The sequence below is a fragment of the Jaculus jaculus genome, chromosome 16 (assembly GCF_020740685.1).
Source record: "Jaculus jaculus isolate mJacJac1 chromosome 16, mJacJac1.mat.Y.cur, whole genome shotgun sequence".
Taxonomy (NCBI): Eukaryota; Metazoa; Chordata; class Mammalia; order Rodentia; family Dipodidae; genus Jaculus; species Jaculus jaculus.
The window spans coordinates 72,326,900-72,343,370 of NC_059117.1; the positions used below are offsets into that span (position 1 = coordinate 72,326,900).

General features: G+C 40.7%; 2 protein-coding genes across 7 annotated transcripts in view; one reads left to right on the forward strand and one right to left on the reverse strand.

Moving 5' to 3' along the window:
• Window positions 1–16,471, reverse strand: part of Tafa1 (TAFA chemokine like family member 1) — an 882,515-nt gene that overhangs the window by 508,357 nt on the left and 357,687 nt on the right. The window lies entirely within an intron of this gene.
• On the forward strand, window positions 10,547–11,986 carry LOC105944819 (nuclear pore complex protein Nup50-like). The gene is made up of 2 exons (XM_045136182.1): window positions 10,547–10,961; window positions 11,043–11,986. The coding sequence occupies exons 1-2, from the start codon at window positions 10,547–10,549 to the stop codon at window positions 11,984–11,986; spliced, it is 1,359 nt and encodes a 452-aa protein (XP_044992117.1).

The window sequence follows — 16,471 nt, forward strand, 5'->3', positions numbered from 1 at the left end:
AGAAAAATTAAATTGGACCCACTCATTTGTCCATACACAAAAATCAAGTCCAAATGGATTCAAGACCTCAACTTAAGACCTGAAGCTCTTCAACTATTGGAAGATAAAATTAGGAGGCACTCTCCACAATAGAAGAGTGGGAAAAGACTTCCTGAACAAAACCCAGTAACCCAGGAAATTAAACAAGCACCCAATCAATGGTATCTCATGAAGCTAAAACACTTTTGCGCAGACAAATATACCATAAACAAAGCCTATAGAGTACTCACTGAATGAGAGAAAATCTTTTCCAGCTATACCACTGTCAGAAGCCTAATATCTATAATCTATTTTTAAAAAACTCAAAAAATTAAACAACAACAAAAAAAAAACAAAAACAAACAACCCACTCACTCCAAAATGAAGCAGAGAACTAAGCAGGGAGTTCTCAGAGGAAGAATTACTAAAGGCTAACATACACTTAAGAAAATGTTCAACATCCCTAACTACTAGGGAAATGCAATTAAAACAAAGACGAGTTTCCACCTTAGTCCAGTAAGGACATCAAACATTAAAAAATCAAATGAAAACAAATGTTGGCAAGGATGTGTAGAAATAGAAACACTCATTCACTGTTGTTGGGAATGTAAGCTGGTACAACCACTATGGAAATCAATATGGAAAATCCTTGAAAGAATGAATATAGAGTAACCAACAGACCCTCTTATTCCCTTTCTGGGAATTTACCCTAAAAGCTCCTCATTTCAGTTCAGAGATATTTGATCACCCACATTTATAGCTGCTCAATTCATAATAGCTAAAAACTGGAATCAACCCAGGTGCCCATCATTAGACAAATGGATAATCAAAATATGGTATATCTACATGATGGAATTCTACTCAGTAGTAAGAAAAAAAATGACACATTAAAATACATAGAAAAACTCAGAGCAGATCATTCTCAGTGAACTTTTACGATTACAGAAAGACCACCATAACATGGTCTTGCTTATCTGTAATTCCTAACATGGATCAGCCTGAGTTGCTGACATAACTGAATAGTGTATCGAGGCTTGGACAGTAGGGAGGCTAGAGGTTGGGGGAAGGGAAAAGGTGGAGGGGACACAAAACTGAACCCAAATTGAACTGGTACCCTAGAACCTTTTATCCTGGAAGTCAAGACTATAAGGTGGAACCCGGAAGAGGTCCTTAGGGTAAGCACCTGAATCAAAGGGCCCTGGAGAGGGTGAGATGAAATCTATCCTCAAGTTTCTCCTATTTCTCTTTCTTATCTTTGTTTTCCTTTTTCTTTTCCCTTGGTCTAGCCTGCAATTCCCTGTACTACAATGTGGTATACAACCACAAGGGTGGAAAGGAAACCATACCTGCAACTGGGACACAAGTCAGAATAATATCCAGATAATGATTCTGCTTTCCATTGTCAAGCCCCCATAAAGCATGCTTCCATAAAGTCAGGAAAATTGAATTAACTCCCTGAATCATGTCAGATCACATTGCTTTAAGGCTAGAAATTAACAACAAGAGACTCAGCAAGAACTCCACCAGTTCCTGGAGACTAAACAACACACTTTTAAACAATGAGTAGGTTGTGGAAGAAAGCAAAGAAGAAATTGTAATTTTCTTAGAATTAAATGATAATGAAAATTAAATTATACCAAAACTTATGGGACACAATGAAGACAGTCATAAGAGAAAAATCCATAGCCCTAAGCGCCTTCATTACAAAGGTAGAGTGATCCCAAATTAATAACCTGTCCACCTAAAGGCACTGGAAAACAAGAAAAACCCAACCCAAAGAGCTCCAGACAGAAAGGAATAATCAAGATTAAAGCACAAATTAATGAATTGGAAACTAAGAAAACAATTTGAAAAATAGATGAAATGAAGAGCTGGTTCTTTGAAAAATTACATAATATTGAAAAACTCCTAGCAAAAAAAAAAAAAAAAAAAAAAAAAAGGTAGAATGCTCAAGAGGACCTTAGGGGAGCACCTGTATCAAATGGCCCTAGTGAGATGAACTCTAAACTTAATTTCTCCTGTTTCTCCATCTTCTGTTTTTCTTTTCCCTTGGTGCTGGCCTGTAATTCCCTGTACCAGGATTTGGTTTACATTCACAATGAGCTGTTGATCTGAGAGACCTAGTAGGTCTCCTAAAACAAACAAGACAGACTTCTGACAGAGCACTTGATTACCCACCAGAGGTTAATGGTAAGACCCTACTGCTGAAGACACCATATGCTGTCAGCAAGGACCATGGAGAGACCTGGTTGGAATCTGGAGGAGAGCCAGTCCCCAGACAATTAGCCCATCTAGAGCTGGAAGGTGCTACATAAGCTACCAGGGCAAAATGGTCAACATCTGTCCAAGCAACTCAAAGTCCAAGCGACACAGAAACAAACAACCTGATGTGATGCTCACACAAGTGCAATAGTGGCACACAACCATGGTGGGTAAACAGCTGTTCTTGGATCGGCTAACATATCTGCTTATTGGAAAGGAAACCATATCTGGAACTGGGACACAAGTCAGAATAATGCCCAGATAATGATTAGGCTTTCCATTGTCAAGCTCCCACTAACCTTGGGCTATAAGAGGGTCTACATCCTTTAAATTCTCTCTGAATTAATAATGGTTATCCCACTTAACTGGTGGTGACTTCATTCTCTATTGGAGAATGCTTCTCTTCTTCAGACAGGGCCTGAACCTGAGGAGATAAATGACCCAGTGCATTCCACTCCAGGCCCCAGCTGAAACCACAGAGGAATTGGGGAAATGAGCAAGAGTGCTGCTTTTTGGGTGAACCCTATATCAGCACAAGGGTGAAGGAGATAGACACTGAGGACACTAGACACCTACCAAAGCAGAGATCCAGAGGCTCCTGAGACCCCATCACTGAGGTAGACTTAAAATGCACCCAACATGGCTCAGGGAATTTGCAGAAGAGGAGGCAGAAAGATTTTTAGAGCCACAAATTGGAATATTTTGCAGAGACATTGCCTCTCCCCTATTACTCACTGCTGCCCCCCATAATGCATGACTCACAATACCCATGGGGTTGACCTGCATCCCCAATGAGGAAGGCCTCTTCAGACAAGGGGTAGGGAGGAGGGAAAGGATGGTACCAACATGCATTTTTTACATACTAAATATGTCCATACCTAATAAAAATAAATTTTAAAAAATAATAAAAGTCAAGCAAATAGAAAAAATAGAAAGAAAGAAAAGGAAACCACTATCAGCGTCAGATGGGAATTCAGCCTCAGGGATTAGGGGAAGGGTAACACCAGACCCCACCTCCCAAGAAGAAATAAGCTTACTTTATATAGGGGCTTTCAACTAAGGTTTGCTTCACACTTTTCTTTTTAAATGTGAATTTACTACCAAAATTTAAAGATCATAACTTACATGTAAAATCATAGATTTCAAATTTTGTATAGGCATTGCTAGCCTTACATTTCATCATGGTCACCACCCACTGCTTTTTATCTACAGATAGTATTTCTCTTTCCAAAATCATTTTTTTCCAAAATCTTTTTTTTCAATGTTACCTACCAGCCCCTCTGGGCATTTGTTGTCACTCATTTGGATGGTAATAAAGTATACAGTTTGTAGCCTGCCACTTGAGGACCTTCAGAAGTGCCTTCAGCTACTTACATCTATGAGTGTTTGGTATCACCAATTTTCTAGGGAAGCAAATGGTAACTTTTCACAGGATTATCTTGCCTTTATCTAATCCCTGAAGACTTTTTATTACAATTCTTCTCTAAGCCAAGTCATAACTGCACTTAAAATCATAATTCAAATTTTGGGCTGTGGAGGGTGTGGGCTATGGTCTTATAGTTAAAAGAATTTGATACACAAACTGGAGTTGAGATCCCCAAAATTCACACAAAACAGCACATGCATCTTAAATCCCAACATGCCTGCAGAAATGGGAGGTTGGGTCAGGATAATCCCAGCTCTCAATGGGAAGCTAGTCTGGTGTTGTCTGTCATAAGCAAGAGAGATTCTGTCTCAAATACATGTGAATGACAAACACCAACACCCTCAGGTGTCCTCTGACCACACATACCGTATGGTCCATATACACACCATGACATACACCTACATACACACATACATATACCTGAGAAGATAATTCAAAACCCACTTTCTGCATGAATCCTTATCTACTAGCAGAGAATAGGAATTTAAATAACTGGTCAAAGGAAGAAAACTCTTGATCATGCACATAAACAGAAAGCCACTAACTCCTGTGGATTTCAGTTTTTGAATTATTTTTTGTCAAGAACCTATTTTCAATTTTATTGATGTTTTGTTTATTTACTTGGTATTAATTTCCCCAAGAATAGATTCTTCTCTGGAGGTCACCAATTATTCTTTCTGGGCCAGTACATTTTTTCATATGATAGGGAACTTAGGTTATATGACCATATTTCTGACATGTATTTATACAGATACACCATATTGTGCCTGAATCCCCATGTGGCAGCTAAGGCTGGAATGGAGAACCAGTAGCCCTCCTTCAGACAGTAGAAGAGCTCCACATACTTATATCCTTACGAACTAACTACAGCACTCTTGGTACACCCTCCAATGTATCTTAGCCAGAAACTACCCAATCTATCTAAAATAAGATTATCACAGAATCAAATAAGACATAGTCATCCAGAAGGTTTTTGTTGTGGTGGTGGTGGTTGTTGCTGATTGATTGTTTTTTAGTATTTTATTATTAATTTTTATTCTAAGCAGAGAGAAAGAATGAATATTCCAGGGCCTCTTATCACTGCAAACAAACTCCAAATGCACTTTTTGCATATGGCTTTACATGAATACTGTGGAATTGAACCTGAGCCATCAGGCTTTGTAAGAAAGCACCTTTAACCACTGAGCAATCTCCCAAACCTTGACAAACTTGTTTTGATGAGGGATAAATATGAGCTTCAGAAACACAAAAATACAAGAACTACACTGTACTCAAGGTTCACCCTCCTCTTCCCTGAAGGGTATTGTGTGGAGAAGAAATAATCTCATCCTCAAAACAGAAGTACTTCCTGAATCTTCTTAATGTACCTTTAATTGCCAACTACATTTTATTCTTCACTTATTTATCTGCTCTTCTTTGGCATCTACTCTCTCATGACACAATCTATGATCAATAGTGTTCATAACCTCATACAAAATATATCTGTTTTTCAGGCTACAGTCAACTCTTAGAAGTTTCCAGTAAAATTGTAGTTTTCAGTGAGGTGATAAACAAGGACCCCTTCATCATCCTTTCTAATTTTGTGAATATAAACAGGGCTCCTGCTTGGACCTCATCTCTGTACACTGACTCCCATCCCATTCTATTAAACTTAATCACCTTTCTCAGGACTTCTGTTTGGCCATTTCCCTGAGGCACAGTTACTGAATTAACGGTGTGCAGAATTATTGGTGTACAAATATGTGAAGTACCACATTTCTTCCAAAACCATATTTCTATTTATGTCATTTCCATAAGCAAGACAAAAACTCCCAATTTCAACTTGAGAATCAATAAAAGTTCTTCTCAGACTTCACTACCTAATATATATTGTCTGCACACAACACTGAGGAAACAGACAGACGCATGTATGGCTTGCCATGGCATTTTCCACTGGGAATCCTTTCATAGATGCTTCATGGCTGCCGTCCACTCAGTTAAAGATGATGTTTACTTTTAACAACTTTTAGCTCCATCCTAACAAATCTATGGAACAAACAAGAGCGAGAGAGAGAGAGCAAGAGAGAGAGAGAGGGAAGAACACATACTAAAAAGGAACAGAGGAACAAATGGACAACAAAAAGGTAAAAACCTATGTCAGACTCATGAAGGGATGAAGGTGAATCATCCATGCTAACAAGATGGTTTGGAATTACAGGATTTAAAGGACCCACTCTTTCATTATAGAGGACCTGCCCATTATGAATACAATCAAAAGCCAGCTAATTGAATTATCTATGAGTCCATTTAAAGAAGAAATGTTATTCAATGAAATTATACAGCCTTTTTTCCAGCCCACACCTTTGACTCTTATCTTTTCCCAAGGCATATATACCTGACATCCATGACAAAAATCCACACCTCAACAGGGAAATGATACATCACAGTGGGGTCCACAGAGATGTCATTTATAAGCAAATATATTTACTATAAAAGCTCAGTGCACAGAATACTGCAAAGGATCCCCAATTTCATTTGTTTGTCTAAAATATTTGACATGGTTTCTTCTTTGCCCAAAATTATATGGTTCTAGCAACAATTCTTTTTCTTTTTTAAGTATTTTTCTTTTATTTATTTATTTATTTATTTATTTAAAAGAGAGAAAGAGGCAACACTGAGAGAGAATGGATGTGCCCAGGCCTCTAGCCACTGCAAACTCCAGGCGGATGCGCCACCTTGTGCATCTGGTTTACATGGGTTCTGGGGAATCAAACCTTGGTCCTTAGGCTTTGCAGGAAAGCACCTTAACCCCTAAGCCATCTCTCCAGCCCTCTAGCAACATTTCTTCAACATAAGATATCATGGCCTCAAATAGTATTTAAGAACAATATATACCCTGGAGTAATGAACTTGCATTGGCCATTGTGCAGCCCGTGTTTGCTCGTATGTGATTTCTTCACAGGAACCAACTGGTATAAGTGACATGGTAAAAGAGATGGGAGTAGTTAGGGCTACTGTATGGATATGGTATCACAGGAGAACACTGAGGAAGGCAGCCACGACTGGTAGTCAGTAGGACACCGACAGTTGTAGAAGATGCCACCTCCAAAGGATGTGCACATACACATACACAAGCAAACATAAACACTCATACACACATGCATGATGGTGAGCAATGGACTTCTGTGAGGCACACAACTTAGAGAAGAAACATTGATCTTCCTTTCCACTTTTGCTCCGTGAGCACTCAGACCAAGTTCTGGCTTGAGTTTCATGAGTGAGTTTTGAGTAGCTGGTTGCAGGTGAGGAGGTCAGAAACAAGCTTACACATCGCTGTCGTTGCTGGAGCTGCTGCTGCAGTTGTTGCGTGTACGTGCTGCACGTGTGCTGGGGATCAAAGCTCGGCCTTCCCAGGCTAGGTAGGTGCCTTGCCACTGGGTGACAGCTCTAACCCACAGGAACAGGTCTATTTGCACCAAGGAATTTAGGCTCTGGTGCTTTTCTAAGCAAAAGCAATCACACACTGTCGTGGCACCTGTGTTCATAATGCCCAGTGGAGTCAGTACCTCAAGCAAGCACACACTACAGAAGTCCTTATTTCCACTAAAATTTTAATTCATTTAGCCTAAAGTATAGACTAGAAAGACTACCCACAGGGTTCTATGTCTCAATTTGACTTTCTACATCCCAAACTTCTTTTGTCTGTACAAAAAAACATATTGACATCCCAAGCTGGGGAGATGTCTCAGCAGTTAAAGGTACTTGCTTGCAAAGACTTTTGGCCTGGATTTGATTCCCTACTACCCATGTAAGACCAGTACACAAAGTAACACATATATTTGGAGTTCATTTGCAATGGCTAGATGTCATGGCACATACACTCTCACATTCTTTCTCTCTCTTTCTCTGCTTGCAAATAAATAAATAAATAAATGTATATATATACATATATATATATATACATATACGTATATATACTGTATATGTAAAGATATATAAAATATATAAATAAAATTATATATAAATATATAAAATAATTATATATATATATATACATATACATATATATATATATCCAAACTGGTAAATGCTCAAGCCCCTTATATAAAGTGGTATAATATTTGCATGCCATCTACAATCACCTTCCTATATACTTTAGTAAGTCATCTTTTGGTTACCTCTAACACTGAGGACAGTATAAACACTATTGTTTTATTTACTATTTATTTTACTGTTTTATTTAGACAAAAGTCGACAGTGTTCAGCCCCGATGCAATTCTTTTTTATAGTTTCCATCCAGGTGTGGGACCTGTGACTAGACGTGAACTGGACTGAGTGTCTCCTATGGCCAGAGAAGTCAAGTTGCGCTATAGCACCACACCTGTAGCGTTCTTTCTTCTTGCTCTCAGAACTCACCTACCCTGTGTTCTCCTCTCTCGGTCCTGTGTTCTCTATTTTCCAAGGTAAGGTTCTGCAGCCAGGCTGCAGAGTTTAAATGCTACCACTCACTTCCTGTAGGTGGAGGGAAGATCAAGCTGAAAATTGAAGATGGGGAAGGATTTAATATGGCGAAAAAATTCAACTTCTTCCTGATTAAAGATCCAGCAGAAGTTTGACCCCAGAGAAGACAAAATGGCTTTTAATTTCTTACATATTTGACCCTAGGTCTAATAGCAAAGGTCAGATTTCTCTGTGAGGTCTGATGAGGTCAGTACTAGCTCTGCTTCAGGAAGTAAAAGATTAGCCAACAATATTTCAGAATCAAGCTAACAGATACCAGCAGAAATGAAAACACATGTCTCTAGTAATGGATTTGGAGGTATGTCTACCTTGGGACTGGAGAGGGGAATAAACAGGGTGAAGAAGAGCACACTGATACGGAGGCATACAAAACAAGCCAAGAAACTGAATCTCCTTCTGCTCTTTCAGCCTGGAGTAACCTTCCAGTGATGGTTTTAGAGTCAGTATAGGAATACTCTCAACTCCTACTCCTTTGGGGGCATGATCTTCATGTTTCCTGAACTTTCTCCATGGGTATTAAGCTACTGCCACCTAGGATGATAAATGACTTATCAATAAGCCAAATGGCTTTCCTTCTCTCCTTCCCTATCCCAAAGAAAATGCTTGCACCAAATCCTTGCCTGGGTGGGTCATCATGGTGCACACCTTTAATCCCAGCACTGGGGAGGCAAAGGTAAAAGGATCGGATTGCTGTGAGTTCCATGCCACCCTGAGACTACATAGTGAATTCCAGGTCAGTCTGGGCTAAAGTGAGACTCTACCTCAAAAAAATAAAAAAATAAATAAAAAAAATCCTTGCCTGGGAGATGTGCTGTGGGAGAGGTAAGAGGTCAGGCTAAGACTTGGAAGTAAGGCGCTCATCACCGAAGCTTAGGAGCACTCTTTATCAGCACATAGAATAAAGGGCACATCTTGTACCAGAGTAATCTGAGACATTTAGTCTACTGATAAATGTAACTAGCTTTGCACTCCTAGATTGTAAAGCAGTCTGGCACATGCCAGCTACATTAAATATTTGTTGAAAAATTATAAAACATGTGAATAAATGACAAGATTAATGCCAAACACTTTGGTAATTCACAGGATAGCAAACTGCCTGTAAATGCTAGCTACCAAATATTTTAGATTTTTAGGGAATAAAGTATCTGTGCTTACTGTTAATCTCTACTGTTTTGTAAAAACAGCCATGGACAATATATAATGAATATAGTTGTGTTCCAATAAAACATTATTTATAGATCAAATGCAATATAGGCCATAGTTTACCAATTCACAGTACTTGCCAATCAAAATGGTTTTAATACAAAATCATCAAACATGTTCTCATTTTTCTGGAGGCTATTTTGATACTTTTAAATTATAAAATTATTACAAAATCGATGTTACCATTTTTGGTGAGCCAACTTTGCTGGAAACTTCATTCATCATTTGAGTGACTACAAATTACCATGAAATAATGTCATAAGACAGATTCCACCAACTGCCTTAAAGGAGAGTAAATATAGCAGCCTTCTCTTATGAGCAGTTTCACCTTCTATGATTTCAGTTAGAAACAGTTAACTGTGGCTCCTGAATATTAAATGAAAATTTCTACAGTTTGCCACCCTGTGAGTTATGAGTGTTTGGGGTTGACTTTTTAAGGTACATTGTCACAAATATTCTATTTTTAGTTGTTAATATTTTATTATGCCTAATTCATTAACTAAACTTTACCAAGGCACTGTTTGCACAGGAAAAACCATAATGTATGTAAGTATGTATGTATGTATGCATGCATGGATGGATGTATCTATGTATCTGCATATATACATATATATGCAAATGTAAATATAGTGCTTAATTTGGTATCATATACAGTTTCAGGCATCCAGTGGGGTCTGGAACCTGTTTTCTGAGGGATAAGAGGAATCACCACACTGACACAGACACCAGCATTTGAGAATAGAACACCACAAAGATGAAGTTGGCCTAGCAGGTAAATCTGGTTTTCTCTTCTTTCCTACTGGCAGGTTGGGTTTCCGCCTTGCAACTTAACAGTTTACAGGCCTGCATGCAGATGAGGGGCTTCGCAGTGATCAGTTAAATGGGAGCAGCTCGAGCTCCAGCTCCAGCTACGAGGCGGGTGGATGGAGCGCGCTGCCACCGTTCCCAGCGGCTTCAGCCGAGCTGCCCCTCCAGCATGCGGTGCAGGATGCAGGGCCGGCAGTGGTGGCTACCAGGGACATGCTTCTGGGGACTCCAGGCTAGCTTACCCTGACTGCGGGGTCCCTGGAGGCTCGCAGAGCAAGCAGCCCCCTCGCCCAGCAAGCTGCCTTCACCAGGAGGAGGTGCAAAAAGACAATGACCCAAAGGATGGCCAGGAAGGAGTTGACCTATATGACTTGGGATCAAGAAACTGAAGAGGCGGGGACTTTCTCGGTGGCCAGCGAGGAAGTGTTAAGGAGCAGAACCATGAAGAAAGCCAAGCGCAGGAGCGGGAACATGGCGTTTGAACCTGACAAGGGAGGAGGAGAAGGAGCCTTTAAAGATTTCAAAGGCCTGGTGGCTTCTTCCGGGGGAGGTGGATTTTCTGGAGGGAAGCCTCTGACAGGGCTGACAACGGGCACCTTCCCGGGCGCGGCCGCTCCCTGCGCCACCGCGCAGGGCTCCGTGGAGCCGCAGCCAGGCCCCGCTTCTGCTGCAGACGTCCCCACCGCCACGGTGGCTGAGAAGCTTTCAGAGCCCCAACTCCAGGGCAGCCCTCAGCGGCCTTCCTCTGCCTCCCCTTTCTCTTCCTCCTCCTCTTCCTCCTCCTCCTCCTCCTCCTCCTCCTCCTCCTCGTCCTCCTCAGGCCTTGCTTCCGGCAAAGCCTGCGCCGTTATCTTGTATTACAAGCAGTTGGCTGGTCTAAACTGCTCTGTTCGAGATTGGATAGTGAAGCACGTGAATGCAAATCCATTCTGTGACCTGACGCCCGTTTTTGAAGAGTATGAGAAGTATTTAGCTACAATTGGACAGCAGTTTGAGGGCGATGGCAGTGATCACCCAGAAAGCGAGGCTAGTAAGGTGCTGGTTGAAATGCACCCTCCTCCCCTACTTGGTTCAGAGGAACTCCAGGGAGATTCAGCGTCATTGCTTCCCGGCCTTCGTCCCGAGCGCCCACTGGTAAAGATGGCCTACTCCGTGCACGGGGCAGCAAGTACCCCACTGAAGACAGGCGAGAAGAGTGCCAGCTCAATTCTGGGCTCACTAAGCTCTAGTCCCCTGCCCGGATTTTCACTCTTCCCTGAAAACATCTGCTTGTTTGGTAAAGATGCTAACCAGAGTAAGCCGGTTTCTTCTCCTATTTCTGCTAACGCACTGGAGAGTCCATCAGAAGGGGGCAGTAAGCAGTACAGGGATGGAGATGAGGAAGAGGGCGATGAGCCTCCCGAGGTGGTCCCTACTAAGGTGAAGAAGGATGCCTTCTACTCCGGAAAGTGTAAGCTGTTTTACAAGAAAGGCAAGGCATTTAAGGAGAAGGGTGCGGGGACCCTGCATTTGAAACCCGCGGCAAATAAAAAGACGCAATTGTTAGTGCAGGCTGACAGCAGATTAGGCAACGTGTTGCTGAATATTCTGATTCCGCCCAACATGCCCTGTTCAAGAAAAGGGAAGAACGGCGTCGCCATCGTCTGCGTGCCCGACCCGCCGCTCGACGAGAAGAGCGCCAGCAACCCGGCCACCCTGTTATTTAGAGTTAAAACCAGCAAGGATGCAGAAGGGTTGCACAGAATTTTACTGGAGAAGAAGAATGCCTGAATACAACAATCGACTGAAAAACTTGTCAGCCGAGGCTTCCCATGCCTCCCTCTAAACTTAGTCTTCTCTACTTTGATGTCCCAAGACCCACAAAAACTTTTGTGTGAGAGATTAAAGGTAATAAAACAGCCTAAGTATTGAAAAAACTATCCTCCCTTCTTAAGAATAGCCTACTGTGCAAAATTAATTTGAATAAAATGTTTCAGGAAGATTATTTTGATGTTTAGTCATCGATAAGATTAAACATAAGTTATTGCTAAAAATAAAAATTTAAACAGCCCATCTATGAGAGCAACACTTTAGCAATTTACAGTGAGATTCTCCTGTCCTCAGTTACCTTGCAAAGTTCCCACTATGACAGCTACCCTTTTTAGGGTTAGAGTTTCTTTTTTTTTTTTTTTAATTAATTAATTTATTTATTTGAGAGCGACAGACACAGAGAGAAAGACAGATAGAGGGAGAGAGAGAGAACGGGCACGCCAGGGCTTCCAGCCTCTGCAAACGAACTCCAGATGCATGTGCCCCCTTGTGCATCTGGCTAATGTGGGACCTGGGGAACCAAGCCTCGAACCGGGGTCCTTAGGCTTCACAGGCAAGTGCTTAACCGCTAAGCCATCTCTCCAGCCCAGGGTTAGGGTTTCTAACATGGCACTCATCATATCTGCGTGTTGACTCTATGCTAGTGAAGGAGAAGCAGACCAGAGATGGCTGCTATAGGATGTTGGGTAATGTATAACCGGTACTCCAGAGACACACTCGTCCCATGGGTACACATACACCCTTCACTCTCTCACAAATCTGTTTTGCTTCTCCAAAGAGAAAGAAATAAAATTGTGAAAGGTGCTAGAGAAATAAATTTCCTATCCAGATCACAGCAAATGAATGTCGCCCATGCAAGGAAAGTATTACTGGGTGGAGACTATAAGTCTTTTAAGTCTAATTTTCATGCATGCACCTCAATTGTAAAATCTTACTCATTAGTGAGTTGAATCAATTTTTTGGCATATATTTTGTTTATATGAGTCATAACATTGCCCTTTTCAAATTATACTAGACAATAGATCCAAATTGATAGGAAAATGTGTACTATTCCATATTGTGCCAAGCATACAATGAGAAGTTATTTGGATATGAATGAATAAATTGACAAAAAATATGAATGAAGATGAACAGACAAGATACAAAAGCAGGAGACAAACCTGGCTAGAGTATAGCTTTCGGGCATGCCTTGTAAGAAAACCTTAAGTTGTGAAGTGTTAGAGTTAAATGTCTTGATTACACTGTGCTTCTGCTCAGAAGTTTCCCTTTAATAATCCCAAATGTTACATGTAGGCTGCAGGAGGAAAAACAATGAATGACATTGAAGGTCTAACAGTAGTCATGGGATTTCTGAGATATTTAGATGAAAGAATTTTTTTGACAGTGATAGGCTATGTAGAACTTTTTAATTAAAAATTCTCCAACAAATTTATCTGTCAAGTTGAAAGATGTGCATATTTGGAAGGAGGTCATGGTGGTTTTCTTTTGACGGTAAAGGGTTATTAGAATTATTCCAATGTGAAATTCAGCTCAGAAAGCATTTTGAATGGGACATTTCATTTCAAAATCATTCGGTCACAATATTGAGAGTCAAACAGGTATAAATAATAGTCTTGTGCATTTTTATTGCCAGACACCTCAGTAATTTATGTAGAAAAGACTACTTTAAATCTCAACAAAGATGAGGGTTTGGGAGGCTGTCCTCTGTCAGCTCCAATTGCTTTCAATTGATAGAAAGATAGGGAATAAAAGAAATGTCATTTGTACTATTGAAACAATTCTTCAGAATTTACAATTGAAGGTAAATTACACATTTTTGTCATTGAAGCACCTGGTATAGTTTTTCTATGATAATGTCACTCAAAAATAACTCCTCACACCTACTTATTTTGATGAAATATTTCCAAGCATCTTTTCAGTCTGTGAACCAGCAAAGTTATGATGACAATTTATAAGTCATGTGCAATATTGTGACACAAACAATGCCAAGTATTAAGGGTTAAGAAGCCAACATAGATGCACATCACCTAAGCAGGGGTTCAGCCTGAGAATGAACACAACCTGGGCCCAAGAAGTCCTGTTGTACAGAGCTGTCACAATGGTCAGCAGCCACACACAACATGCCAGTAGTTTCCCTTCCTCTTGTTAGAGCATTCCAAAAAGTTCCAGGCATTGATTGTCAAATGCACCCCTAGTTTGATCAGAAGCTATACAGTTCAAATAACTTATTCAAAAATAATTAGTAAATATTGATCCCTCATCTGAATCTTAGCAAGGATCTCAAGAATGATCCATTGGCATTTTCTCCAAAAGAAAAGAGGGAGGTGCTAGTAATAGTAGTAGAAATCTCAGTGTAAACATTTACTCAGTGTTTATGTTTTGGATCCTACACAAAGATAATACACAGGGTCATCTATCTAATCCTGCACAATAGTCTCCATAAGACAGCTGTCTTCATCATCCTCACTTATAGATGAGAAAACTGGAGGGGACAGATAATAAATGCTTTGCATAAAGTCACCAAGGTATAAAGTCTTTTAAGTGGAGAGTCATACCCAGGCAGTCGATATAGTCTAGATTTCATGTCTCTGCTTTACTGTGTCCTGAGAAGTAAAGTCTGTTTTATCTTGTGTTACATAGCTTCAGGGAAAGATAGTCTTGGCTCCTGGGGAACATGATTACCAACTAGTCAGGCTCAATCTATCACTGATGCCAGATAAGGAATTTTCACTGGATCAAGACTAAATCCACCCATCTACACACTATCTATAGCTATATTTACCCCACACAAACACACTGAGGATTCCCAACACAGACTGTAGGGTTTGCAAAGAATTATTAACTAGCCTTTCATAAAAGTTTATTATTGATGTTGACCCAGTCAAGAGGGTGAAAATCTAGCCTCTTTAGTGGGAGTTGATAAGGCCATAGAGGTAAGACCTGATTCCAGACTAGTTCCTTGCCCAGGCTCTTACCCACAGGGCTCTGCTGATGACTACAGGGAAAAACAGCCAGCCCAGGGATGGAGCTTTTCATGGGCCATTCTTCAAAGCACTCCTCCAGGTAAACTCCTTAGTGCTCAAGCAAGCCAGTGAAGTGCCATAGCATTTCATAACAGCTGCATAAGAGTGACCTCAAATTCCCTCTGCATTCACTACTACACACACAGGTATTTTCTGTCCTCATTCCAGACACTTTACCCAAGAAAGTAGAATGTCCCAGAGAATGTGACCCAAATGCTTCCTGTGAAGAGTCAATAATAAATCCCTCAATCTACCCTTGGGAACAAATATGAGATGTCTCCTACAGCCCCTCTAAGTTCCCAGGTCCTCACCAGGAAACCTATTTGGGGAATGCATCCTTTGCTGGCTTATTCTCCTACCCTGAACCACATTACCCCTGGTCATGTGTATTTCCTGGAATCATCTCCCAAATAAACTACCTATCCTTGAATTTTTACCTCACAATGTAAACATAAGTAAGATATGTCATGTTTTGTAGGAAAGAGCAACAATAGCCCACAGTTTGTGGTATCAAGACTTTACTCAGGACATCTGGATCCATAGTCTACACACCTGGGGAAACCTTTCTCTCAGAATAGTCATTTGAAGCTATATCTGACTGTGCCTGTTAACTTTTCTCTGTTGATCAGGAAGAACTTAGCTAATTTGGGAAGGAATGAAGGTTTTGGAGGGGAACTATAAACACAGAGAACACACTCCACTGTTCTCTCCCCTTTCTTACATAGGAAGGACAGGAATTCTATTTTGATGACAATAACTTATTTTTGTTTTGTCTTGTCTCTGATACAGGGTCACAGTCTAGCCCAAGCTGTCCTGAAACTTACTCTGAAGCCCAGGCTGCTGTCAAAGTCATGGCATTCCCCCTTTCCTTAGTCTCCCATGTGCTGGAATTATAGGTGTGAGCTTCCACGAGAGTGTTATACTACCAGCTGAGTTAGATACAGAGGAATCTTCATCCCTAGAGTTATAGAAACTAGCATCTACACCTTCCCTTTTCAGTTCTACTAACCCAACAAGAATATTCTCCCATTTTCCAAGCATTCAGCACCTTTCCCCAGGCATTATGACACACATGATGAAAACTTTGCCCCCACACTCCATTACTGGCTTATAGAACCCACATATATCCATCACACAAACAATACTTCTATCCCTCTTCAGTGTGGGAAAACAGACTATCATCCTCCTTTCTCTAAGGGAATAAGAAAAAACCCACATAGGTGATTTGTACACACCTACTATAATACATCATCCACAGTCCACAACCATCATATAACAGGAGGCATTGATATCATTCTGCTTGTCACATAAGAGCTGCCCTTCCAAGGGGAAGTGTTCTCCATCAACAGACACATCTACCTTACCCATGCCCCAGGCACTATAGGCAATGATACAGGGTTTATTTTCTCTTAACATTCTGCAT